Source organism: Molossus molossus, unplaced genomic scaffold (genome assembly GCF_014108415.1).
Source record: "Molossus molossus isolate mMolMol1 unplaced genomic scaffold, mMolMol1.p scaffold_m16_p_11, whole genome shotgun sequence".
Lineage (NCBI taxonomy): Eukaryota > Metazoa > Chordata > Mammalia > Chiroptera > Molossidae > Molossus > Molossus molossus.
In genome coordinates this window covers 56,303,596-56,331,163 of record NW_023425346.1, presented here as the reverse complement: position 1 = coordinate 56,331,163, position 27,568 = coordinate 56,303,596, and the positions used below count along the sequence as shown (strand labels likewise).

The 27,568-nt window shown below is 40.1% G+C and overlaps 1 protein-coding gene and 1 pseudogene across 3 annotated transcripts in view; both read right to left on the bottom strand.

Moving 5' to 3' along the window:
- The window catches only part of ANKRD44 (ankyrin repeat domain 44), a 306,969-nt gene that overhangs the window by 112,145 nt on the left and 167,256 nt on the right, over window positions 1-27,568 (bottom strand). For all 3 annotated transcript variants that reach the window (XM_036254347.1, XM_036254346.1, XM_036254348.1), the window contains 5 exons: window positions 20,280-20,480; window positions 19,837-19,924; window positions 17,139-17,281; window positions 15,640-15,852; window positions 7,432-7,510 (listed from right to left, as the gene is read on the bottom strand). In XM_036254347.1, the coding sequence (XP_036110240.1) occupies window positions 7,432-7,510; window positions 15,640-15,852; window positions 17,139-17,281; window positions 19,837-19,924; window positions 20,280-20,480 (724 nt within the window). The remainder of the gene's footprint in view (window positions 1-7,431; window positions 7,511-15,639; window positions 15,853-17,138; window positions 17,282-19,836; window positions 19,925-20,279; window positions 20,481-27,568) is intronic.
- LOC118625895 lies at window positions 12,266-12,365 on the bottom strand (annotated as a pseudogene).

Sequence of the window (27,568 nt, the reverse complement as noted above, 5' to 3'; positions counted from 1 at the left end):
TCTATCTGAACAAAAATAGAAAAATGTCCTTGGGTGGGGACAAAATAAAAACCAACAACAAAAATACAAGTCCTTGAAATAATAAATAAGGAAGAATCAAGGAGAGGAAGAAATGGGGAGTAACTGCTAATGAGGATGAGGTTTCTTTCTGGGGTGATGAAATGGTCTGGAATTAGGCAACGGTAATGGTGGTAAAACCTTGTGAAAATACTAAAATCCACTGAATTGCGCCCAGCTGGTGTGGCTCAGTGGCTGAGTGTCGACCTATGCAGCAAGAGGTCACTGGTTTGATTTCTGGTCAGGGCACCTTCCCAGGTTGCAGGCTCAATCCCCAGTAGGGGGTATGCAAGAGGTGGCCAATCAATGTTTCTCTCTCACATCAATGTTTCTATCTCTCTCTCTACCTTCTTCTCTCTCTAAAATCAATTAAGAAAAATATTTTAAATCCATTGAATTGCATACTTTAAAATGGTGATTTTTATGTGAATTACATACCAATTGAAAAGGAGGGGCCTGCCCTGGCCAGTTTGGCTCAGCGGTTAGAGCGTCGGCCTGCGGTCCGGAGAGACCTGGGTTCAGTTCCCGCTAAGGGCACGTACTTCGGTTGCAGTTTGTCCCCGGCCCTGGTTGGTCAGGCGGGCGGCAGCCACTCGATGTGTCCCTTCACGTCGATGTTTCTCTCTCTCTCCCTTCCTCTCTCTCCCTCCCACTCTATCTGTACAAAAATGGTAAAATATCCTCGGGTGAGGATAAAAAAAAAAAAAAAAAAAAAAAGAAAAGGAGGGGCCTGCAGAAAAAGCGAGGAAGTAAAGGAGAGGGTAGCACCAGAAGGAAAAAAAATAATGTGTTCTTGTGCTTATGTGAGCCAATATGCATTTCTACTTTAACAAAGAACACCCAGAATATTGGGCACAGAATATAAGTTATTTTGAGGTTCTATTTCCTAGCTTTCTTGTTCAGAAACAAATCTCTGCATCACTATGAAAAGCAGTAAGTTACTAAATTGTAGCTCATGCTTCTAGGTATCAGGTATTTCAGAATAGGTCTCAGAAGCCTGGCTGGTATGGCTCAGTGGTTGAACGTCAACCCATGCACCAAGAGGTCGCTGGTTCAATTCCTGGTCAGGGCACATGCCAAAGGTTGTGGGCCTGATACTCAGTGGGGGGCATGTAGGAGGTGGCCAATTGATGTTCTCTCTCATCAATGTTCCTGTTTCTCCCTCTCACTTCCTCTCTCTCTAAAATCAATAAAGGAATAAAATTAATAAAAAAAAAATAACAGGTCTCAGAAAATTTTATTTCACAAAATATCTAATGTATTTCCCACAAATCTTGAAATTTATTCTCACTATCAATTAAATTGAACTAAGGAAGCTGATGTCTTTAAAACTAAAGTATACCATTATAAAATATACTAGTACAATAATCTATAGTTTATATATTTAAACTACATACACATATCTGTTTCCTTCAGCAACATTTCAAGAAGTAGAACTACTGGATCAAAAGTGTGAATATTTTTAAGGCCCTTGATAAACACTGGTAAATTGCTTTGGAGAAAGGCTGTGCCCAATTGCACTCCCATTAGTAGTATATTTGAGAAGAAGCCATTGAGAGTCTTCTTATATCTGGGGAAAGATAATAAACTTTCAGGCTAAGACAATCTCTTATAAAAGGACCATTAGAATATCTTCACAGTCTATAATATACCTGTGGTATGGGCCTTCATTGTAATTAATCCAATTACTGGTGATTATTGCCACCAATTCCCTAAGATTTATTTTCAGAAAAAATGTTTTTTCTAGCCAGGTATATTAGTAAAACATAGAGTTTAGTGAATAAAAATCCTTGCTACGAAGTGAAATAATTACCAAACATGCATGGGCTTAGTAGAGGGACAAATGCTTCAAACACTGCAATTAGCACATATGCTTACACAAGATTTAAGATGCTTTACAGTCTTAGCTACTATAAATAGTGCTGCTATGAGCATAAGGGTGCATGTATTCTTCCTGATTGGTGTTTCAAGCTTCTTAGAATATATTCCAAGAAGTGGGATCACTGGGTCAAATGGCAGTTCCATTTTTATTTTTTGAGGAAACACCATATTGTTTTCCATAGTGGCTGCACCAGTCTGCATTCCCACCAGTAGCAAAATAAGCGAGTCAGAGAAAGACAAGTACCACACGATCTCACTTATTTGTGGAACATAATGAACAAAATTAGCTGTCGACGAAAAGAAATCCAGAATCATGGAAGTAGGAAACAGACTGACAGACCTCAGAGAGATGGGGGTGGGAGAGGAGGGAAGAGATAAACCGAAGAACGTATATGCACATATGCACAACCAGTCAAAACGGAAATTAGGTTGGGGAAGGCAGGAGGGAGGCTGGAGCGGGAAGGGGAGGTCATTGGGGAAAAAAGGGGGACATCTGTAATACTTTCAACAATAAAAAATAAATGTGGAAAAAAAAGAAAAAAAGATGCTTTACAGTCAAGACTTCTGCATGTAGAGTTTAAGTTGAAAAATCAATCTTACTGCCAATAAATTTGCACACTTAGGGTTTGCAACTTAATAGCTGTTTACAATCCCTTTTTTACTTTGTGACACAGAAATATAAATGGCGACTTGATTACAAATGCTGGTCTTTCCTCAAATATTTCTGTGGTAAGTAGCTATTTTAAAAAACCAGTTGCTCATATAAATAGACTGTAATCATTTCTGTAAAAGTAAAAGTAATAATCATATATCTTTATATTATGTATATATACATTCTTAAATACATAGAAAAATATGAAAGTTTCACCAAATTGTCACTAGAAATTCTTGGGATGGAGTTGGGGTGACACATTGAATATCGTGGGCACTCTCTTTATTAACTTTTTCTTTATTAATTTTAGAGAGAGAGGAAGGGAGAGGGAGAGAGAAATAAAGCATCAATGAAAAAGAACATTGATTGGCAGCCTCCTGCATGCCCCCCACTGAGGATCAGGCCCATAACCTGGGCATGTGCCCTGATTGGGAATCAAACCAGCAACCTCTTGGTGCTTGGGTAGACGCTCAACCACTGAGCCACACCAGCTTGGCTCATGGGCAATCTCTTTAATAATTTAATTTCATTTGACAGTGAGCATGTACTAATTTTATAATCAAGAAAAATAATAAAATAAAATGTTATGATCTTCTAGGGACCCAACAGATTGTTCACTATGATCCAAATTTAGAAGCATCCAAATTACATCAATCATTTTTATGATGTGATGTAACTGTGAGGACATGGATTCACTATGAGAATTACCTGGTCTCCATGTATACCTCAGAGCAATCCTGGTACATGTACTTGTCTAGGAACTGCCTACAGTGATCGGCCGGAAATGTCTACTCATGGAGCTGATCCAGGGAGATGTGGGAGGTAGATCCCCTTACTTCACAGAAGCCTCTACACTGAATACACGCTAAACCACACCAGGTCCTTCATGGCCAAGAGCCACCAAACCTTTCTTTACAAATGTTAGGGCTGCCATATTTACCAGCCTCAAATATGCTAACTATTGGGTAGAGGAAAAAAAGAGTGAAAAATATTGAAAAGGGTGGAAAAAAGAGGCTGAGTTTCTTCTGGATGTACTATCATTTATTGAATCTTATTGAATCCATTTAAAACTGTAAAAGTATAGATAACTTCTAAACATGTTTTTATTGTCATTTAAAATACATTTCAAAAATAGCCTTGTAGGTGTTGCTCAGTGGACTGAGCGTCATCCCATGAACTGAGAGGTTCCGGTTTGATTCCCAGTCTGGGCACATGCCCGGGTTGTAGGTTGATCCCCAGTAGGGGGCATGCAGGAGGCAGCCTATGGATGTTTTTCTCTCTCTCCCCCTTCCTGTCTCTCTAAAAAGTCATAAAAAAAATAGTTAAAAAATAAATAAAATATAATACATTTCAAGAAAACATAACTTAGTGGAAAAGTAAATGATAAAAATGTGTATGTATTATTCAGAAATGTTTTATATTAAAATAGGACTCTAGATGAATTAATTTCCATTTTACAGTTACCCAAACCTTTCCATTTTTACCTGCAAATCTTTAAGATTTTCTTGGAATGCAAATTAAATACCTTTACTATTCACTTAAAGGTTGTAAGTTAAATATTGGTAACCTGTCCTTGCTCACTAGTGAGGAAAAGAAACATTGTGAGTTTAGAAGTATGCACAGCATGTCAGAGGGATCATTTATGCAGCATGGTCTAAGCGTTCATCTGAAATTAGTTTCTCATCGCACAAGCAAGAATGCTCATCTCACTAAGTTGCCTCAGAAGAACTTTTGAGCCAAAAGGTCAAAAATCTCACAGTGACATCATCCTAACCTATCACTTGACTCTTCCTTTTTAAACTCCATTTATTTATAAAGCTTCTTGAAGAAGACATCATTTTTGAACTTTTCTAACCTACTGAACAGCATCTGAGCAGCTGCCTAGTACAAATGGCTGGATCTCAGGCCTCCTGGTACCATATTGTCTCTGTTTAGTTCTTTCCCTCTCCGGCTTCAGACAACAGTATGACTGAACAGCAAAGGCAGTCTTGCTAACTAACTAAAAAAGTAAAGAGGGTTGTGTGTGTGTTTTGTTTTGTTTTTTATCCTCACCTACGGACATTTTTTCCATTTTTTGTTCAGATAGAGTGGGAGGGAGAGTGAAGGAGAGAGAGAGAGAGAGAGAGAGAGAAACATCAATGTGAAAGGGACACGAGTGGCTGCCACCCGCACGACCCAACCAGGGCTGGGGACAAACTGCAACCAAGGTACGTGCCCTTAGCGGGAACCAAACCTGGGTCTCTCCGGACCACAGGCTGATGCTCAAACCACTGAGCCAAACCAGCCAGGGCATGTGTGTGTTTTTTAATGACTGTCTTACCAAAGCTGAATAATTCTGGGAAAAAACAAGTTATTATGAAGAACTAACAACCCTGACTAGAGAGCAGTCGCAGAAGCAAAGAAATGTCATACGAAGTCCACCTACCAGAGTGACTTAAAACAAACAAATACAAAGACTGTTCCTCAATAACTTGTTCACTGGTTCAGGGAGCTAACGGTTGTCCCCACATGGGGCCAGCATTTTGGGTCCTGTTTGCAGTGACCCGCCCTGGAGATGGACACCAGGCCCTGCAGTGTAAATCTCTGTATTTTTCCCAGAAGGAAGCCAACAAACAGGAGGAAAGAAAAGAGCTTCCTATTCTTCTCCCTAACGGTGTTTTATAAATGTCAAATGGAAGAACTCGCAGTTCTCATATGTGTAATGAATGCAAAGAATTCTCAGCTGAGAAGAGAATGGGAGATCATCCTTTTACAGGGATAACTCTATTCCAAATATAACGGACTCTTGGAGTAAATACAATTTAAGTTTAAAATTTAAAAAAATATGTCATTGTTTACCCAGAAAACACATAAGTATAGTGGTTAAAATTCAGTCTCTGATGTTAGACTGCCCAGTTCCAATCTCTGTGCCTTAAACTACCTGCCATATATCCCAACAAAAGTCACCCCCTCTTTGCCTCAGTTTCCCCATCTTTGAAATGGTGATATAATAGTCCCTCTTTCCTATGGGGTGGTTGAAAGGATTTATGTGGAGTGCTCGGCCAAGTGCCGGATACAGTGTGAACACTCAACCAATGTTAGCTTTCTAATGACATATATCCCCATCATCTGAGACCTCTGGACCCCATCCAACAAACAAGCAAGATGTCTGGCTAGCCAAGAATGAGACAGGCTCTGAAACAAAGCTCCTTGGTCACAGAGGACAAGAGACAGGATCACTTTTGGGTCTTGTTCCAACTCAAAAGTCTAGCAAGAATGTCCAGAGAGGGCATGGAAGTCTTCACGCACAGGGATGGCTTTTGGAGAGGTCAAAGCAGCCCCGCCCCTGCTGGGCGGACTAGCATAACAGAGGGCAGATGGGTCCCGCCCCGCTTCAGAGGAGGCGGCCAATACGGTGTGGCCACAGGATGGACCTGCAGGAAGGCGGTGCTTACAAGGTGAAACTGCTCTCTCCCTGGTCTGGTCACTGGTGCTTGAAATTGCTTTAACAGGGAACAAAGCTTTTTATGCCATAAAGCCAAGGCCCATTGATTAAATTCGCATTAATTAAAAAAAAATACAGATACCAAATATCCTTCTAGTTTTGTTTATTTTTAAGGTGGGGGACACTGTTTCTGAAAAATACAGAAACTGAGAGATACAGTGGGGTAAGGAAACTGAGCCAAAGTGACACGTTCAGGTCACTGCCACCTCCCCTTGCTCACAGCCAGTAAAATAACACAATTAAAATGGCCCTTTCAATGAAGCGAATGCCAAAGGCACACCACACATTTCAAATGAGAAAGAATGAGTGTTGTGCAGTTAATTTTCATTTTACCTTCCTTGGCACACTGGGAGCTTCCTCTCCCTTGCAGCGTCACTGAAATGCTTACACATTCCCTTTGCTTTGCTGCAGATATTTTGCTTTCTAAGCATAGTTTCCCTGATTGGTCTTCTATCCAAATGTCAGATGACTATTTGGTTTTATGACCTGAGTGCCTCAGATATAAATCAGTGCCACTAATAATTCAAGAGCATATCATCTAAAATTCTTACAGACGAGAGAAAAATAGGTCCCCCCAAAATTGACTGATGCCAGAATTTCAAGAAGCAGAAAAGTGGGTCAACTAAAAATAGTTTAGGAACTGCTGAATTCACCTGGAATGTCATCAGAAATCTGGGCTAAACCTTTTTTAACCCCCCGCCCCCCACAACTGTCTCTAAGATTTGCTAAGGAAACAGACTTGTGCTGTCAAGGTCAGGCACTCACAGGCTCTGGCCAGGGCCCATGACGTGAGGGATGCTCCCCAGTCAGCCCGTTGGTTCAAGCACACTGTTGTCGTAAGCCTGGAAGATTACCAGGTTACACAACTCTGCAAGGTCTCTATCAAGCATGTGACTGCTATGATTCTTTATATCACACACTTACCTGCTTTTCTTCTGAGTCACCTCATTTTTTCCTACCTTTACCCAAGCAGCCCAATGAGTTTTACCTTAGGGAACTATGGTGAATTCTAAAATGTCAAAATAATTTAGATTTCCTGCTAGGAAATGTACAATACTTACTTTTATCAGTTTCTGAGTAAAAAGTGCAGGATCTTGAGCCTATGTAGGTATGCATATCATTTCTAGTTTCAAAACTCACGTGTTCTTTGACTGACTGAGAGTGGACTTTACATGGTCCCTCTTAAGCTGGATGGTGATGTCTCGTATGATTAAGAGCCTTTAGGAAAGCGTATCGAAGAAAACTGCAAATCCGAGTTTAATAAACTAAAACAGCGTCATCTTTCACATTCAGAGGACTGACAGCCAAACTCATCAGACCAGAAAACTGTTCAAATAATGACAGAAGAGTCGCTCACCATTCTGAATGAGGGTCTGTGACCGTGTGAACCTTCCGTGGACAGCTGTCATGTGCAGTGGACTTTTGCCATCTTTACTCTAAAAGATAAGGGAGAGAGAAATAATGGACCAGGGACCTCAATCGGAAACATCCCTATGGATACTGCTGGCAATGTCCTGAAGACATCAATTTAACACATTTTTAAAAATATAATCAAACATTTACAAGAGGCAAAAGATCATTTTGAAAGCAAAAGATAAAGTATATATTATATCTCAAGTTACTACATAACATCACATTGTAAAGAAGCCTAGGGGAGTGAATATTTTAGAGAAGAAATGCAAAATTTGTAGCTATACTGACTGTTTTTAAATCACCATTTCAAACTGAAAAAAATCGTCCAAAACTTGTTTTCATTTCCTGTAACCTACTGATGAAGGAAGTTTCCTCCAAGGATTTTTCTTTTTTCAACTTTTGTCTATAGTACATGAAAAAAGACGAATGATGTGTTAACTTGCTTCGCCCTGTTTGACCTGACAGTGACCATGCCGCTGTAAATCACTGCAACTCTCAAAACTAACCTCGGATCCTTCAGGTTAGAAGGTAGGGGACTACCTTCTAATCCCAGAGGAAAACAACACTTCTGATTGTTGCAAAAGAGAAGGCTGCTTCCCAGAACCCATCAGAAATCACAGGATCAAGGCATGCAACTGTTTAGCATGTTGCCATTTTAATGACCACCTGGAAATGTGTACTGAATTTATACATCTCTTTATTATTCAAGGTATAAGTGATGGAATTTCCCTACACAGATTAAGCCAAAACATAAAAAATGTATAGAATCTATATACCGATCATCATTACAGCAAATAATGAAGTCCTACACATTTAATTAAGAAGTAGTCATCCACATAATTTCCTCTTAAAATAGTAATAACCCCCCAAAATATGACTATTATTTTAGACCAAAGGTATCCTCGATAGAGAGAATGCATTTTTTCACTCAACTATTGTAAGAAAAATAAACAAAAACCTATGTCGTTATTATTCTAACTCTCAGGAGAAACAGTTTTCTTAAGACTGAGGTTAAAATATGTGGTTTCTAAAATGCAAGTTCATTTTTGTGATGCAAACCCATATACTTGTGTTTTAAAATGGCTCTTTGTTTAAAAAATTCTACAGTGGAAAACAAATTATTATTTCAAGAAGTGTTTCTCAGAGTGAACCAAGGACTACCTGCACCTAATCGCCAGGGTTTCTTGTAATAAATATGAGTTCTTCGGCCAAACCCAGGCCTACTGATCAGAACCGGGGTAAAGGGAACCCTATCCGTAGCTCTAGACTGTGGGCTAGAATAGCTCATGAAACCACAGAGTTTTAACAGAGACGTTTTGTTATAAAAGTCCACTCCTTAGAAAGGGAGAAAGGAGTTGTGCACAGTCCGTGCCAAGGGAAGGGTGAGTCAGAGCGGCAACTGCATCTTGTTTGAAAAAACACTCTTTATAGTGAAAGGTTCTCACTTAGATGACAAAAAAAGAAATAATAAGATCTTTTCTCCATCTTATATCATTATAGCCGGAATCAGAAAAGACTGAGAAAGAAAGAGGGAAGTAAACTTGGTTTACTGAAATGATATTTTTAGAGAGAAAGAAACAGCAATCACCCAGCTGGTGTGGCTCAGCGGTTGAGCATCGACCCACGCACCAAGAGGTCGTCAGTTCGATTCCCCGTCAGGGCACATGCCCAGGTTGTGGGCTCGATCCCCAGTGGGGGGCATGCAGGAGGCAATCAATTTATGTTCTCTCTCATCGATGTCTCTATCTTTCTCCCTCTCCTTTCCTCTCTCTCAAAAATCAATAAAGAAAAAAAATTTTAAAATAAAACGAAAGAAACATCAGTCAAGGTAATGAGGACATGTTGCCATCACTGACCAAGAGTACACAGTGGAGGAGAGTTCCTGAAAGCTATCTGATTGCAGAGCCTAGGTCCTGGATGCCAGAAGCGTAGACAGTTTAAAGAACTGAAACTCTTAGAGAGAAAACAGAAATTGCAGAGTTGACATTAACTTGTCCCTAGGTGGTGCTATTTCTTTAAATTTTGCTCCAATATTTTCTCTTACATTTAATATGAAGATATAACTAATTAGCGTTTTGTTAAATATATAAAGCCATAAATATTTCAGTATTTAGACAATATCTTTATAAATATTTAACTAAGCACTTTTCCCTGCCTAGAAAATAGCTTAAAGGCTTTACAAGGAGTAACCCCACCCTGGTAGTCACTGCCTAAACTGCAGCAGTGAGCCAAAGCCAAAGTAACGGCTTTCTATAGGGAGCAGTTTGAAAAGCTGGTCCCATTTCAGGGGCAGCAAGCACCACACCCTTCTTCTCCCTTGCAGTGTCTGTGCCTTTGGCAAAGGGACAAATAACTAGGATGACCAAAGTCAGGTAAAATTCAAAGGGCACCTTCATGGTCACTGGTGATGCTTATTTCAGGTTTACCCTCGCAGATCTTTGCCTGGGTTCATCTACACCAAGTCCAGGCCATTGCTGATTGTTTTTTTCTCATAGGGATACGGGTGGCAGGAGTGGGGTGGGGGTGGGTGGGGGAGGAAGCATTACTAATATCATGGCAGTCCCTTCGGGCATTTTTGTCTATATGGTATGGATGCAAAAGGAACTCATTATTTCAAAAAGCCATTGAACACTAATACAAGTTGAAAGGACAATACTTTTTATCTAGCCTTATAAGTCAGAACTCAGAACATTCAGATTGAGACAAGAGATCCTAATAAGTTTCATATCTGCCTAAGACATTTTTCACATGGGGGGACTTGCCATTGCTGCTGCTGTTCTGAGAACTTCAAAAGGAAAATACTCCTTGCGTTCTCGAAGGAGAGGATATGCTCAGCTCCTCTGCTTATCCCCAGCTTTGCTTTTTATCAATTTTATTTTAAATTTCTAGTCTTATTCCAATTTCTAGATGCATTTTCCCATCAGATTTAGGACTTGAAAAATTCCGTTATTTTTGAAGATTTATTTAGTTAAGCAAGAAGCTCTTTTAGTGATTCATAGTTCAATTGTGAAGAAAAACTAATGAGCGTTAAGACTATTTTATGGCAAATATCAGTATTCTTTAGGGCAGAATTCAATCCCTTGGCCTAATGGAGTGTTTCCATTTTCTTGACCACCAGTTTCCCCAGAAATCCATCCATCCTTTTCTTCCACTCCTAATGCCTTCCTTCCTCATCCTCCAGCATCTCACAAAGCCTTCCCCAAGCTTACATTCTTACTCCCCAGAAACCCGAAGGCACTGTGTTCTCTGTGCACGCTGCCTCCTGGAGTCACATGGCTCAGTGGGTGTACTAAAGAGCAATAACGCCTCCACAGCATAACGCTAAGGTCAGGGGGGGAGGTCCAGATACAGTCAGAACCCCAAAAGGGTGTTCTAATTCAATGGAAGAGCACTATAAAATGCTGGTTTTCAAAAAGGTCATACATGATCCAATGTTTTGATGGTCCTAAAGGCCAAAAATTATTAGTTGGTTCATTCAGTCATGCTCTCCTTTTCTCACATGCCCTCGGAAGTCCCAAGTGCCAAGTCCCTATCACTGCCTACTCCAGTTTCACTTTCAACCTCTGCAAAACAACCTGAATTCTATTAATTTGGTCCCGATACATATAAAGAAGGGAGCAGGCCCACTTCAGCAGACATATGCTGGGCTTCAAATCCGGCCTCTCTTGGGCTGACTGATCTAAGGGCCCACAAACAGAAAAGAACCGACGCCATAGGCAGACTGAGGTTAGTGACCAGGAGGCAGGCAACCTGGCAAGGGTAGTTTCTGAATCCATCTAAGTCATATCTGGTGCGGCTATGTGTGTAGTGCCTTATTCAACACTTACTTGAATGCTCCCAAAACGAGCCTTGAGATGCTACAGAAATTACAATGTGGTCTATAATGGAGAAGAGATATTATTTTATGTTTTCTCATGTTCTTCCTATTTGCAAAATACATGTGAACCTTCAATGGATTATTGTGTGAAGTATTATGTCTTTATTATTTCATCACACATAAACTAATATTACAAGGTCAAAGTCATGGTCAATCTAAGCAAAACGAGGGATTGCAAAATGCATGCAGGACACGTATCCTTTCTCTTCTTTCAATTATCTTGTCATTACCCGTGAAGATACTGCTTTTAGTGTTTTTTAGGACAGAGGAAAACAAAGTGAGCATGTGGATGGGTATTAGCTACATTTCAATATGCGATTTTTCTCAAACTTCAGAAAATCTAAACAAATAAATTGTCTTACAATCTACACTTTCAAAATCCAAGGAGCAATGTGGTAGAGAGAGAGAGAACATTAGAAAGCTACCTCCAGAGTCAGACAGCACGGCTCTACGGAAATGTTAGATGATCTGTGTGTCCAGAGGCCATCTGGAGTAGCAAAGGAGGATGCTTGAGAATTAGGAAACCAAGAGGATGTAGCCAGAGCAGATGTAGGGAGACTAGGGAGAAGGCTAGATTTGATTTTAAAATCCCATTTACATAGATCTGAGAACACATAAACCCAAGTCACAGGTCTTAAAAATGCTATTTCCTATATTCTACTAATGATTAGCAATCCCCCCAAAAAAGTAAAATATTAAATCTAAATAACAGTGCTTTCCAGGTCCATTTGACGGGGAAGAGAAGGCTGGTATACCATAAATAGCTCAAGCCCCTATCCAATTCGAACTGACCACTAATCAGTTAACTGGGAGAAGTAGGTAGATGTATCAGAAAAAAATGGCCTTCAAGCCTCAGGATCAAGCACACTGAGAGCCTCAGTCAGTGTTTTTGTTTGTTTGTTTGTTTATGGAATGCTTCATGAATTTGTGTGTCATCCTTGCACAGGGGCCGTGCTAATCTCTGTATTGCTCCAATTTTAGTACATGTGCTGCCGAAGCAAGAAGGAGCATCAGTTGGTTTTACAGAGGTGATAGAAAACCCTGAGAATTAATGAAATGGAGGTTGACAAAGAGAGCTACTTTAAAAAATTACAATAATTGTTCATTCTTTGGAGGTTTTAAGGATGTCCCTCAGAAACAAGGGTGGCAATGTTGACAAGTATAGGGACATTGAGAGTTTGGCCACCTATTAGCTTCCTGCCTCTCACCACCATCCTTTCCGACTTCAGTCTCACATGATGACTCTTCCTCAACCTTGGAGTACAGTTCCTTGGTCTCTTCAATGCCCCCAAAGACCTTCATCTTACCTCCACTTAGGACCTTGGATGGTCTCTACTTACAAGATTGAGAACTCTGAAATTCTCTTCATCTATTCTACTTTTTCATTATTACCTGCTTTCTACCTTTATAAGGACACTACACTCCCCTCCATACCAGCCAAGGCATCTATCTCTTCTTTTATCATCCCTTTATCTGGCTCTTCCTTCTCCTCCTGATTCTAAGATTAAGTGTTACTGGAGTCCTCCATTTTCTTCTCTAATCATGCTATGATGTTCTCTCTCCTTGGGAGCTCATCCTTCTCTCCCAGTTTCGATGACCAATCATCTCTATGTGAATGAGGCAATCAAAATAGCTTCTTCTGTTCTCTACCACTACCCACCCTAAATTATTACATTTTCCACATTGGTTTTCCTAGACTGGCTGTACAAAAGGCTCAAAATCAACTTCCAAAAAACTAAACTCATCAGTTTTACCTCCTAACCTAGTCTTTCTCCTGACACCCTTCTTAATAACAAAAGTCATTACTGAGTGCTGGCCATGTGGCAGACTCTCGAGGTAGTTTAGGTAAGATAACTTGTTTAATCCTCGAACAGTTCCATGAAGAAGGTACTGCTGTTTCCCTAATTTTACAGATAAACAAATTGAGGCATACAAAGAGGTTGTTTATGATTATACAATTCCTGAAAGTCAAGGCTAGGACTGGAATCTAGGCAGTCTGCCCTAGAACTGAACACTCGGCCACCACGTTGTACTGCCATCCTTAGCCCCTTTTCAATTCTTACACTCATCTTCAACTCTTCCATCTCGTTTAACCAAATCCCACTGATTTTCTTTCTGCAAAGCCTCTGTCAGCTGTCCCCATTCCCCTGTCCTCATTACCTCTTCTCTACACCAGTTTTCTTGACTTCCAGTTATCCTCCAGATGCCCTGTCTCCACGCCATTCTACCTGAATTTTCTTTTTATAAAAATAAAAATATTTTTTCTTCTGGTTATAAAAATAACACATGTTCATTGCATCACAATCAGAAGATTAAAACAAACATGTAAAATAAGAAACTAAAAACCCAAGTAATACTTTTGCCTTTCTGCATAACTGTTGCTAGCATAGTGGTATATATTCCAGATATCTTTCTTTTTCTATACACATACATACACATATAACTTTTTAAAATGAAAAAGAATCATATTTATTCATTGTATGTTAATTTTTTCATTGAAATCACTGGCTATTATTAGTCTTTTTGATATTTTCCAATCTTAAGGGAAAATATATGTGTATTAGTTTGCATTTTTCTAATTACTAGTGATACCAAATATTTTTTATAGGTTTAATGGATATTGTATTCTCTCTTATTATTTGCCTTAGCCCATATTTTCTAGTAGGTATCAAACTTTTTCTTATTGATTTTTTATGAGTTCTTTATATATTGAACATATTAACTCTTTGCTAACCATATATTGCTGAAAAACTTCCAAGCTGTTCCTCTTTCAATTGTATGTTACAGTTTTTAGGTTTTTATTCACTTACTTCTTTTTAATCATATAAATGTCTAAAATTTTATGTAGTCATATATATAATTTTTTCCTTCATATTTTCTGTCTCTGTTGTTCTATAGCCAGGTTACTGTTTCTAGCACTGAGATCTGATCACATGACCTCTACAATGATTAGTGGTCTTCACAGGCTATGGAAACCCAAAGTCCTCAGCCAGTAGATAAGCCCTCTTCCTTCGTCAGTTCACATTTCAGCTTGTTCTTGGCTCCTTTCTTATGATTTATACTCTACTCAAGAGTATAAACTGCTATTCTAAAAATGTGTCCCATATTTTCCCACTATTAGAAATTATAAGAAAAATATTAAAAAATTTTAACAGTGAATAAAGAAGGTCATGAAAATAGACTGATCCAATATTCTTAAAGTTAAGTCTTAAAAATAATTTTCAAAAGCAGAGGGAGAATACACTGGGACCTTGCTTCAGGATTCCTGTGTGCTTGGGAGAGGGGGGCTGAGGATGAGCATAGGGTCACTTGGTGCAGATGAAGATATTCTGCTATAATCTAAATGCATTCAGGTGATGTAACCAGGATCATGAAGACTGCATGTGTAAGTTCCTCTCGGTTATCTGCTACAAGAAGCTGACGAGTTACCTACAGTTCATCCAGAGCTTTTCCTATCCAGAACTCCCAACCTCTTTCCTCATGCTGTTCTATCTAGAATACCCTCTCTCAAATTCTCTCTATCCCTCTTCATCTCAACTGATGTCAATCTTCCAAGTCTCAGCTCAAACACAATCTCCATTTTTGATGCCTAAGCAAGAAGCAAGTCAACCCTTGCTCCTTATAGTTTATAATGCTTTATTACTCTCATGCCGCTCATCACATTTTCTCTTGCCTCTTGAGTATCTGAGTGCATTATCTCCTTCCCACATTGTAAATTCCTTGAGGGCAGAGATCATCTCATCTTGGAGGACTCCCTTAGTATTAAACAGAGGGCACTAGGAAGTCCTCCATAAGTTTGCTGAAAAAGGGACTCACCATTAGGACCAGGTCAATGTTAAACACTGAAGCCACTGTCCGGGGTTTACTATAGGAAAGCGTTTCAGAAACACCTTGGAGGGCCATGCCAGGTCTGAGAATAGCCCTGAGGTCATGTCTTACTTTTGATTCTCAGAAGCTCTGCCCTATCAGCTTAACGTTTACTTCAGTATTAGAATCTAGACCATATCAACATCCATGAAATCCAGAATTTGCTCTGGAACATTCACTGGGCGACCAAGAACAAATGGCTGGGACCTTCTAGCTGGTCCCATCACTCCTGAAGAAACAATGCCACTGAGTTTCTATCGCATCCCAACACAGGATGGGGATGTGGGAGTCAAGGTCCTCAGAGTTACAAATCATTCAAACGACACAATTTACAGCAGTTGATTTTGTTCAAACAGAGACTCAATGCAAAGGTTTCAAACACTGAGAGAGAGACTGAGAGCATCATACCTGAATGTTAACATCCGCCCCGTTGTTTACTAACAGCTCAAGACACAAAGCACCGTGTGTGGAGGCAGCAGCAAAATGCAGAGGGGTGAACCCACTGTTGTTGGGCTGGTTCACGTTAGCACCGTAGTCGGTCAGCTCGTTGACGACAGCATCCTGCCCGTTGTAGCAGGCCAAGTGAAGTGCCGTGTTTCCATAGACATTGATTTCGTCGATCTGTGAATGAGTCCAAAACAGGGTGATTAAAATCACTGGAGCCCATTTGCCCCATTTTGCACAAAGAGCCTAATGGCTGTGCCAGAGAAAGGAAACGTCCATCTGTCAACGTAATTATTCAGCACTTACTCCTGCCCCACCGTGGTCATCCTGGAAATGCTTGTCACTGGAGGCAAACATCAGCAGAGCGTGAATGTGACGGAGAGTGAACTGGGGAGGAAGGGCGAGTTAGAGGTTTGAATTTGTGGAGAGATAGCTTCGGGCTATGGAAGGAATTAAAAAGTGAAAGGCAAAGTTGTCTGGAAATGCCAGAGGACTGAATCAGGAGAGAGAAAAGCGTGAAACTCAACAGGGACCATGAAGCTGAAGGAGTGGGAGATGCGCAGGGAGGTGCTGTGCAGTCTCAGCCGAGAAGCTGGGCTCCGGAGCCACGCACGTCGGGCTCTGCGGGCTGACACGTCACGGGGCAGCCGCGCTCTACGGCAGGACCAGGCAGCCGTCTGGGAATTTAGTCCATGGCTCTTTCTTGCTGCCCCAACTGCTGGGTTTCACCATTATGGTCTCAGTAATGCAACTTGGTTTTCCTTTTCTCCAGAGACGGGGATGTTCCAGAGACTTGTCACTGCTCCTGTTCTGCTACTTGAAGGGCTTGGGCTGACTTCTCCAGCTCAGCGCTGGACACTTGCTGCTGCTTGTCCCTGCCGTTCATTCACTCATTTCTGCTTGCAAGCCACAATTTAGAAAGCGAAATTCCGAAGGTGGGGTAAAGAATCCAAGCCAGTCTTTAAAAAATGACTGGTTAATATGTTTTTATAATACATATATGTATATATATTTCACAATCTATTGTGATATAGAAAGTCTGTTGCAGGTTCCCCAGTAATTAGATGTCTCCCATCACCCTCCATCAGTAGCTCATTGAAACTCAAACATAGGGTACTAGAAAGAAGGGTAGTTTTCCTCTTGAATTACAATGCAAACAAGATTTAGCCCTGGTTGAGTAGCTCAGTTGGTTAGAACATTGTCCCGATATGCCAAAGTGTGGGTTTGATCCCCAGTCAGGGCACATACAAGAATCAACCAATGAATAGATAAATGAGTGGAACAATAAATCAATGTCTCAATGTTTCTCTCTCTCTCTCTCATCAATCAATAAAATTAAAAAAAAAATGCAAATAGGATTTAATTTCAGAACAAAAGAAAACCCACAAATACACAGGATTTCACTTTAGAACAACAGAAAGACCCCAAAGACACCGTGGTGTGATGCATGAATTGTAGCTCACCTCCACCCCCAGATTCAGGAGATGTTTGACAACATTGATCTGTCCGTTGGAGGCTGCAGCGTGCAGGGGGGTGTAGCCCTTCTTATCCTTACATGTCACTTCTGCGCCGTGGTTAATGAGCAATGCCACGACATCCAAGTGGCCTTTACAAAGCAAGCAGCAGAAAACATCGTTAACCTTTATGGGACAATCTGATGATTCATTCCACCTAAATGATCACTATTAGCTCTTACTGCCACCAGTATTTTGCTGAGCTATTTATAAAAAGCTGGTTCATGGAAATAATCAACAAATATTTAATGAGTACCTACTGTGTGTCAGACTTTATGTAAATGCTGTAGCGAAAAAAATAGATGATTCAGATGTAAGCCTTCTCTTCAAGATCTAATAGAAGAGATGCCTGTTTGCAAATAAATAACAAGGTCCTGTAATAGGTTAGAACCATAGCCTTTAAAAATTATGTTAAAATGAAAGCAACACTTTTGAAACCAATTGTCATTCCTCACTAAAAAGCCCAACAATGGCAATTTGATTTGGAAAAACGAATGAAAGAAAAAATTTCAATTAATCAGAATGACTCCAGATTAATTTTTAAATTATATGAAACTGCAGCTGTTTGACCATTTGAGGTTTGTTTGTTCGGCCCACAGGAATGGCAATTTCATATGGCTGAACTTAAAAGTGTTCTTGTGAATTGTTGGCTAAACAGAAAACCCTTCTAGTTTCAACTCCTGTTGGCATATTTTCTATAATATTTTCCTTTGTTCCCTCTCTTACTACATATAATACAATAAAGGTGTTTGACTTTTATTTTGTGACTGATGATGGTTCGATACTTTAGGGTCATTGTTGTAAACATGGTTGATAACTGAAGGGTAGAAGATGAGTACTGACTCTGAAATGTGTGTGTGTGAAGAGAGAGAAGCGTCTACGTGGGAGAGAAATGTGTGTGTGTGTGAAGAGAGGTGTATGTGAGAGATGTATGTGTATGTGTGTGTGGATACGTATGTGTGTATGAGAGAGAGGTGTGTGTGTGTGAGATGTGTGTGTATGCATATGTGTGCGAGAGAAATGTGTGTGTATGTATGTGTACGTGTGTGAGAGAGATGTGTGTTTGAGAGAGACAGAGAGTTTGGTCTTGGCTTGTTTTATTAAAATTTGACTCTTTTCTCCCAAGACTTGTATACAGAAAAGGTTATTTTCAATTACTATCTTAAGCTTAAGTGGTGCTACATTTTTATCCTTTATTTCCTAAAGACAGTTAACTATGTTTTTTTCCTATTTGAATCCTGATAACACACAAAATGTCAAGTAGTCTGACACAATGTGTTAACTGTACAAGAGTGAAGAACAAACTCGAACCCGCAGGTCCTCTGAGTGCCCGAAGGTCTAACGGGCAATGCTCGCTGGCTCCGGTCCTGCAAGGACCACACAGCCGTCCAACCCGCTTCAGCCGGCTCCTAGCTCCACATCACCTTAAATGATAATGCTTATAAAATCTGAAGATTCCTGCTTTTTAAGCCCAAAGATTCCTTTAGACCCATCTATAACACATAGTTTATTTCACCCCCGCTTCCACCTACTCTCTTTTTACTCCCCCAAATTAATGTTGTTGCTTTTTTATGAGACAAAAAGCCTGTATACTTGTTAGAAAAGATTCAGGAAAAGCCAAAAGGTATTAAAAGGAAGCAAAAATCATCCACAATCACCAATTCCTGGAGATAATCAACATTCCAATGTCTAATATATCCCAGGTTGCTTTCCTTGCATAGATATTTTAAAAAATGGGGATCATATTATTCATACTGTGTTCTGATCTGTTTTCAGTTAACACAACAGAGAATCCTCCTGTGTTAATAAATACTAATGACATCATCACTGTAGTGACTGCACAGTGTCCCATTGTGCAGCTCTTCCATCATTTATAAACACAACCTCCTGTGAATGGACATTCCAAGCTGTTTATAACTTGGTGCTGATAGAATCTTGTCTGCTTTTCTAATGCAGGATGTTCTCCAATTAGAAACACAAAGGGAGGATCTTCACTTCCCCTCGGGACACGCTGAGAATAAACTCTATACAGGCTATCATTTGTCAGTGGTATTTGGGTCAACCCAAGTGAAAAGGGAAAAATATAGAAATGTAGTTTCTTCCCCTAGCTCCCCAGCCAAGCTGGCAGAAACAAGACTGTAAGCCCCAACTTGGCTGGAAGTGGAGAAGCAGGAAAATCCGTGGTGTCTCTGGTCACCTCAACCTACACAGCAGCCAGGGGGCAGTCCAACCTTCCTTCCTTTTTGTTTCATTCAGAAATATTGATAAATAAAAAGACAAATGGAATTATACCCTTGCTTTGCTAGCCAGCCCTCTTTCTTTATAAACATCAATCTTTTTTCCACAACAAGGTCCAATAAGCACGAGATGTGCAGCTTTCCAGTCCAGACTGAAGCATCTTCAGTGAGGTCCGGGCTGTGATTCACCCCTCCTCCACCCTGCAGGAGAAATACATCTGGCAAAGCAGCTGCCCAATTAGAGTGTTCGATGCACGTCAGTAAAATGGACCAAATATTAATCCAACTGAATCCCAAGTTTCAAAAGAGGTCAGACTTGCCCAAGAAAGAATGTATATGGTCAATGGGAGACCCATGGCTTCTTTAATGAACATTATATGCACTTTGCTTTCCATTCATAAAGTTCTTACCCATATATGCTGCCCAGTGCAGAGCCCGCCGGTCCTTCTTGTCAAATGCATTGATGTTTGCCCCTTTGGCCAAGAGTAAATTGACCATCTGAAAGATAACGAAATCAAGTGTACACAGTGTAATGATGGGAGCTCCTCACCCCCTGCAGGTGATCTGAGCCAAATTAATGTCAAGGCAGGTCAAAGATTTGGAGTTCAAACAAAGCAGGAAGATGACGTCACAGCCAACCCTGTGGCATGTGTACTCTGAGAAAATGACTGTGGTGATGGCTACTTTTTCAATTCACTGTGGCTCTACATTTAAAAATGGACATAATTGCCTACGGTTTCATGTACAAATATTATCATCGCATTCTGTAAAAGGTCAGCAGTAATATTAGGTTCCACTTGGGCTAGTAGAGTCTGTAGGGAGCATTCTTGTTCCCAGTGATGAGGACACCCACCTCCACATGGCCATTCAGAGCAGCATGGTGCAGGGCTGTGCGGCCCCCTCGGTCGGAGACATTGACGCTGCTCAGCAGGGGAATGATCACTTCTGCACACTTGACAGCCTTATTGGCTGCTGCTACATGGAGGGGGGTCTGCCAGTTCTTGTCCCTCGCATTGACATCAGCCGAGTGCTTGATCAATACTTGCACTGCTTCCTATAACCAAAGCAGAGTTTTCAGGGTCACTGACAGTGCTCAGTCAATATTCATTGGGTGTAAGATGTTTCACCAGACCCTGGGAAGCCTCCCTGCCCTCACAGGCTGGCTTTGGATGGATATTCTTCTGTGACAAGCAAAGCAGTATGTGATGAAGATCAGGAGTGGCACAGATTAAAACAGTCACTGTACATTTCCTCGTTAGGCCAAGAGCCCTGGCACATCTTCAAAACCAAATAAAGCTTCTAAGTGTAAGGTTTCCTTATAAGGTATCAGGTATTTTTGGCCAAATGAGAACATGCACATGCAAGTGTGCACATCTGGGTAAAATATCCATCGGCCAAAAGGCCCCCAAAGATAATCTGAGGTTAGAGGTGCTTGTCAATAAGTCTCTCTCTTCCAAGGGCCTCAAAGCCCTTCAGACATTCTTGGATCAATTTATGAATCTGTATCTCAGCCAACATCTTAACCCTCACTTTGTGATCAATAAGCAGTCAAGCAAAGAGGATGTCTGTTACTACCTCAACTTGAAGCTGCAAAATTGTTTTTCCATGTTACAATGGGGTGGTTTCTTATCTACTATTGAATTCCTCCACCTTTACTCAGCCTCCTACTTTTTATTTTCCTTCTGTTGACCTAATCAGGTGTTAGCCTCTTGAACTATACCTCTACCTTGGTTGTGCAATAAAATCACGTGGGGAGCGCTTAAAAATACAGATGCCTGGTCCCACCCCAGAGAGTCTAACTGGCCTCAGTAATTTTATAGCCAGGATTGAAGACACTCTTCTGTTCACTCAAGTGAATGATATAGATTCTCTAGGAAAGGAAATGGCTGTTGGACATTTTTCTTTATCTCCAAGGACATCCTTGGGAGCAGTTAATGAGGCTCCTTTATGAACATCTTATCAATGTGTCATCAGTGAAGCAATGAAAGGCCTCAGAACCACACTCCCACCAGCCTTCACGAACCAAGAACTCACCTTTGTCCACCCTAATCCACACAGGCCTGCACTGTCCAATCTATTTTATCATGCAAGTATATATAAGTGCCCCCCAGGTAGTGGATAATTCAAACTCTCAAAATTAATGCTTTTATCAGGGACATAAATGATGAAATAAAAAGGATGTCCCATGAATGAGTAGTAACATGTTGAGGCGAATGGCTAATTAGATAGTAGAATGAGAGCAAAAAGAAATTAACTTTGCAAAGTAGAGAATGTAGTTAAGCCCTGGCCAGTTTGGCTCAGCGGTTGGAGCGTCCACCTGCGGTCCGGAGAGACCCGGGTTCGGTTCCCACTAAGGGCATGTACCTCGGTTGCAGTTTGTCCCTGGCCCTGGTTGGTCGTGCGGGTGGCAGCCACTCGATGTGTGCCTTTCACATCGATGTTTCCCTCTCTCTCTCTTTATCTCTCTCCCTCCCACTCTATCTGTACAAAAAATGGGAAAAAAAAATGTCCTCGGGTGAGGATAAAAAAAGAAAAAAAAGAATGTAGTTTAAATAAATAGTGTGAATCCATTTAGATGCCATAAATAAAGGGCAATTAGCCAATAGGGCCCAAGCAAACAATTTAAGATGATCTAAAAGGGAGGGTATAAGTCACGCTCCCTCAGCAAGATGGACAATAAAGTAATGATTCCTAAATATTCCTTGAACCCATTTGAGAGCAAAACATGTGTACATGTAATGCTCACCTACTTCACAAAACAGGGCTAGAACTGTGGAAGGTTGAAAGAAACGTTATCCAGTTTCTACCCTACAGACCAGCTGGACACCCAAAAAACAAACAAGATAAAAACTAAATCACAATAAAGCATTAACATTTAAATTAGAAAAATAATATTTTTTATCAACTTAGGTCTCATAAATATGGAGGTTTATGAAGATGCACAGACAATCCATTGTGATGTGGGAAGAAAATATTGGAACCTTCATTTATATTTATTTTCTTTAAAAAAGAAAGCATTTTCGCTGGTATTTAACTTCTGTGTTGGCACTGTGCCCTCAGTCAGCTCCACAGAGGACCCTGCCTCACAGTATCGGAGCTGCCCTCGGGGAGAGGGGCTTCCACAGTGCTGAGGGGTGGGTTTGCCCTGGCCCCATTCATTCGCCTGGAGCGCACCGAACAGCACAGTGATGGGCCTGGCAAGTCGATTTACAGATTGTAATATGTACCCTTAAACTGAAAGCATCCTAAAATAAGCAAGATTTATGCAAGGAACCCAAATAAATAATGTGGAAGTCACAGAGCTGACGCTTCTGCTCCTAGTAAATGCTTTCCATCACCTACATTACAAGGTAAAAGTAATGGCAAATTTAATCAGATCTGACAAGAGCTTGGCCAAAACAGAGGAAAATCATCAGAAATCTATTATCTACCTTGGTTATGTAAGACTATGATAAATGAAAAGCCTTACCCTAAGCATATTGTTCCTTGAAATATTAGCTAATGATAGTAGTTCCAGTATATAATTTATAAATGAGATGCACATTGGGAAAATGCATGCTGAAAAAGTTTTGTAGATATATGGCCAAAAAGGCTGAAGATAATCATCTCAAAGCAGTACTGTAAAAATTGGTACAGTATCCTTTTTACACCTTTACCACAAAATAACGTTATATGCTGTCACTTTAATGCCTTTGCCTTGTGCATGATTTTATTGCACTTGTACAGATTCTTGCTTTGCATTACATAATATATGTAAATTCAGGATAGATTAACAAAACAAAATATACAAGACATTTCACAGATCTATACTTTTTGGAGATTAGACTAATGAAATCATTAGAAATTTGTTTTCTAAGTCACCAAACGTGATTACTTTTAGAGTAACTCAGACTAGGGGAATGAGATATTACCTTCAAGAGGTACTACTTTTAAATAAATATTTAGAACTAATTTGCATTTTACACAAAGCAACAGGTTAAGCAAAATATATATATATTTGAGTTTGAGGGGGCTGTATTCTTATATAGGCAATACTTCTAAACGTATTTTAATCACAGATCATTTTGGTCTGTTTTTGTAAATAAAGTTTTATTAAAATAAACTCATTCATTTCTTTAAATATTATCCATGGCTGCTTTTGAATTATAACTGCAGATTTGAACATCTGTGACAGAGACCAACATGCGGCCATCAAAGCTTAAAATGTTCTCTATCTGGCCCTTTACAAAATAAGTTTGCAGACCCCCTGGTCTAGCTCCTTGTTTAAATTACCACGAACTGCAAATTATCATACCTGGTTAATAGAAAATTTTGTGATTTACCAGCATGAAAAAAATACTTTCTTAAGTCCAAATAGTCATCTAAGGAGGATAAGTCGCGTTAAAAAAGTCAGAAGCCTCGGCGGCCCGTGCTGGACAGAGCCGGGTCTGTCGCGAGTCTGGGATGGACAGAGCTGCACTGCCCTGTGGAGCTCGCAAGGGAGGAAGGTGAGGACACGGAGAGCAACGAGAGGATGTGGGCCTGCACCCCAGAGCAGAGGAATACATCTACACGGGAACAGTCAGTGGGCCAAGAGGGAGAGAGGACACCTGACACGGAACCCAAACAAATGGAGCAGGAACAGGGCTTTGGAGCCAGCCCAAAAAACTGAAATCCCCAGGAATTCTTTGGAATGTTGGGAAAACATTCAGACTTTGCATAAGATGTGGCCTGTGGTTTCCAGCCAGTCATATCTGTTTAGAAAGCAAAGGGTCCCTGATCAACATCTGAGTTACACCTAAAAAATTAGAAAGGGAAAACGTGCAAGGTCATTGATCAGCTGGGGAAAGAGAAGTGGGTAGGGCCTCTAATAAATCCCTTTGCGTGTGAACTCCGGGCAGTTCCCACGGAAGTCCCAATTTCACCGCATTACACTAACACCTGCAGCTCAAGGGCGTCTCTACTTTTATAGAATGTTTTAACGCCGTTCTTTTTTATTTCTATCTGTTTATGTAATGAACTGCCTAGTTTTCATCTTATTTGACAAGAAAGGATTCTATCAAGAAATAGTGTATAAAAGGCAATTCTTAATTTCCAAAAATTAACTTAAAAAAAAAGAAAATACGAGTAAGCTAAAATGATTATGGAATTAAATTCACAGGCATATAGGATATTAGAAGTGGTCTGGCCCCTTCATTCGATAGGCAGCTTCATTTTAAAGGCAAGATGACTGAAATCCAGGGCAATGACCCATTAGCCTGGGGGCTGAAGGGCTCAGACATTCCCTACTAGGCCAGCACTTACTCAGTAGACAGTATCAGCCAAGCACCCCGGCGAAATAATTTTAAATGTTAATTCTCCTTAGTTATTTACATAATTATGAAGTTTCAGCCTGCCAAAGTGGCTTAACACTTAATAGAAATTTAATATTTTGGCTAAAACAAAGCTTTTTTAAAAATTATTTTATTTATTTAATTGAATTTACAGAGAGGAAGATGGGGAGAGAGACAGAGAGAAACATCAATGTGAGAGAGAAACATCTATCGGCTGCCTCTCATACACACCCTGACCGGGGATAGAACCACAGTTGAGGTATGTGCCCTGATGTTCCAACAACTGAGCCAAACCGGCCAGGGCTAAAACAAAGCTTTGATTTAAAAAGACAACAACTTTCTTTTTTAAACGATTTCTCTTTCAAAAATTTTAATCTTGGAAGCACTTTAATTTGGTTTTAAGAGGGCATAATTTTATGGCTATGTAGGGAATTAAAGATTTCTGTAATTTAAAAAAAAGTCTCTCTTTTCCTGTTATCATACATTCTGACAGAAATATACAAGGTAAAACAGAAACTAATGTGGAGGAAGGAAAGTTGAACACTTTCTGAATCAAGAAAAGTTATTTACATGATACTCCTCAAACTATCTGTGGTGAAGGACCAGTTTCAAAAAAATTATATCATTTCAAATCCATCATGAGCCAATACTTTTGTAAAATACAATAAAAAGTAGAATAATAAAGTGAAAAATAAAGAAGCAAATTATAAACTCAGTTATTTTATTACTAAATTTAGTAAGCATGAACTTACTCTATCAAATTGCTCTAAATGGTTCTGAGTCCTCACTCCATCATGGCTAGTAAACAAAGCACCTGGCCCAGACCTCAGGCCACCCTGTGAGTGGTGCTTCTTCAAAGCCTTTATCTCATTTTTAATACACCAACATGTGTGAAGATTCTGGCATTTCTCCTGAAGGGAGGGTTCAGCCAGTTAACATTCAGCGTCAGGCCCGAGGCCTTGTGGGTTCCCCTGCATAGCAGGCTCTGTAAGAAGTAACGGACAGAGGGAGGGACGGTCATGGATGTCACATGGGAAGGAATCGGAGATGGCATTTGCAGTCACTTTATTTCTACACTTTATGACTTTCTCTTTTTACAAAAGGCCACTCTGACCCTGTAACAAGAAGTAGAAACATAGACTGTGGCACATGGAAAAGATGAGAAGAAATGGGAAGCATGTGTCCTAAAAACTGTCGCCCCTAATATTTGTTTTTTTACTCTCAAATGTGCCTTACATTTAAGTGGTCATAAATTACTCATGGAAAAGTAATTGTTTATGACTCCAAAGTCCTTGCAGGCATAAGCATTGTCAAATTTTATAAACTGCAGGTTGCTTTAGACCAGGGTGTGAGCCTTATACAATTTACTGTGCTCTTTACAAAGCTGGGCAGATGCCTTGCACACAGTGTATATTTAATAAAAGTGGGCAGAATAACTATATTAGTATAACCATTAGCAAACTCTCTAAGTAATAAAATGCAATATTGACAAGGCATTTACTGAGGCTGCATGCAAGTCCTGAGGCATTTGCTCCATTACTAACAGCACTGGGGTTTTCATCCTCTACTACTTACAGCAATTTCTTACTCCGTAGGAATTCTATAAATTGGTGCCCAAATAATTTGTTCAGTTAATCAGATGATTTCTCTAAAAGTACCCATTCTTAAACTAAACTCACCCTTTATTATTATATTATTGAGTACAATTATTCTAAGAACTAGCATATGAAAGGGGTTTGCTGGAGACTGTGAGATATGAAAGAATTCAAAGGAAACTATTCAAGGAGCACTAGCTTTAAACATTGGGAAGGCCAGATACTAAAGTGTTCCCAGTCTTCAATCTCAAGTCTCAAAGCGTGATATACAGACCACATGCAACAGAATCTTCTTTTCAAAACGCGAATTTCTGGGCCCACCCACAGGCTGTACGGCTGGGGCGAGGTGCTAGGACAGATGACTTGAATACACAGTAAATCTGAGTATGACTCACCTACATTCTAACTAAGGTTACAGACGCTCACTTTCTTCCCATTGCAGGCACAATCTGTGTTCTCTACGTGGCCATCGTTTTAAAATCATAAAGATAATTTAAGGAAATCAATCATATTCTAGTCTCCCATATAATTGTTCCAATTCTCTTGTCTACCAACATTTAGCCCACAATAATGATTTTTTAGAAGAAAGAAGGAAAATGAGTTTTTAAAATTTAAGCTATAAAATGCAATGCTTATCTTGCTCAACTCTGGGAAACATCTTTATGCTCATTAGGACTTCTGTTTGCACAGACACTAGAATAGACCCATTTTATTGGTTGGAACATTAATTGAGCACTTACTGTATGCCAGGCAGTATGGTAAACATTTTCTGTGCATGATTCCATTTGAACCTCCAAGCCAGATGATTGAAGGGAAGCGCAGATGATTGAAGGGAAGCATTAGGGCATGGTGGGTCGGGGAGCAGGTTCTCTCGTTGTACTCTCCTGCACTTCTGGCTGCGGTACCTGAGACTCTCCTCTGAGATCCCATTTCCTAAATAAGGCTTCATCACTGTATTAATATCAAAGAGTGGCTTGGAGGTTCAAATGGAATCATGCACAGAAAATGTTTACCATACTGCCTGGCATACAGTAAGTGCTCAATTAATGTTCATCATGACAATGCATATTTGCACACAACATCCTTCATGCTACACTCCAAAGACAGGATACAAACCTTTTAACTTTTCTATCCAAGAGAGAGCCTCTAGAACAGGGAAGTGAAAAGTCCATCAATTCTCCTTTGTGCTACTATCAGTTCATTGTAGAAGAAAAGGCATGTGTGAAGGCCAGCTG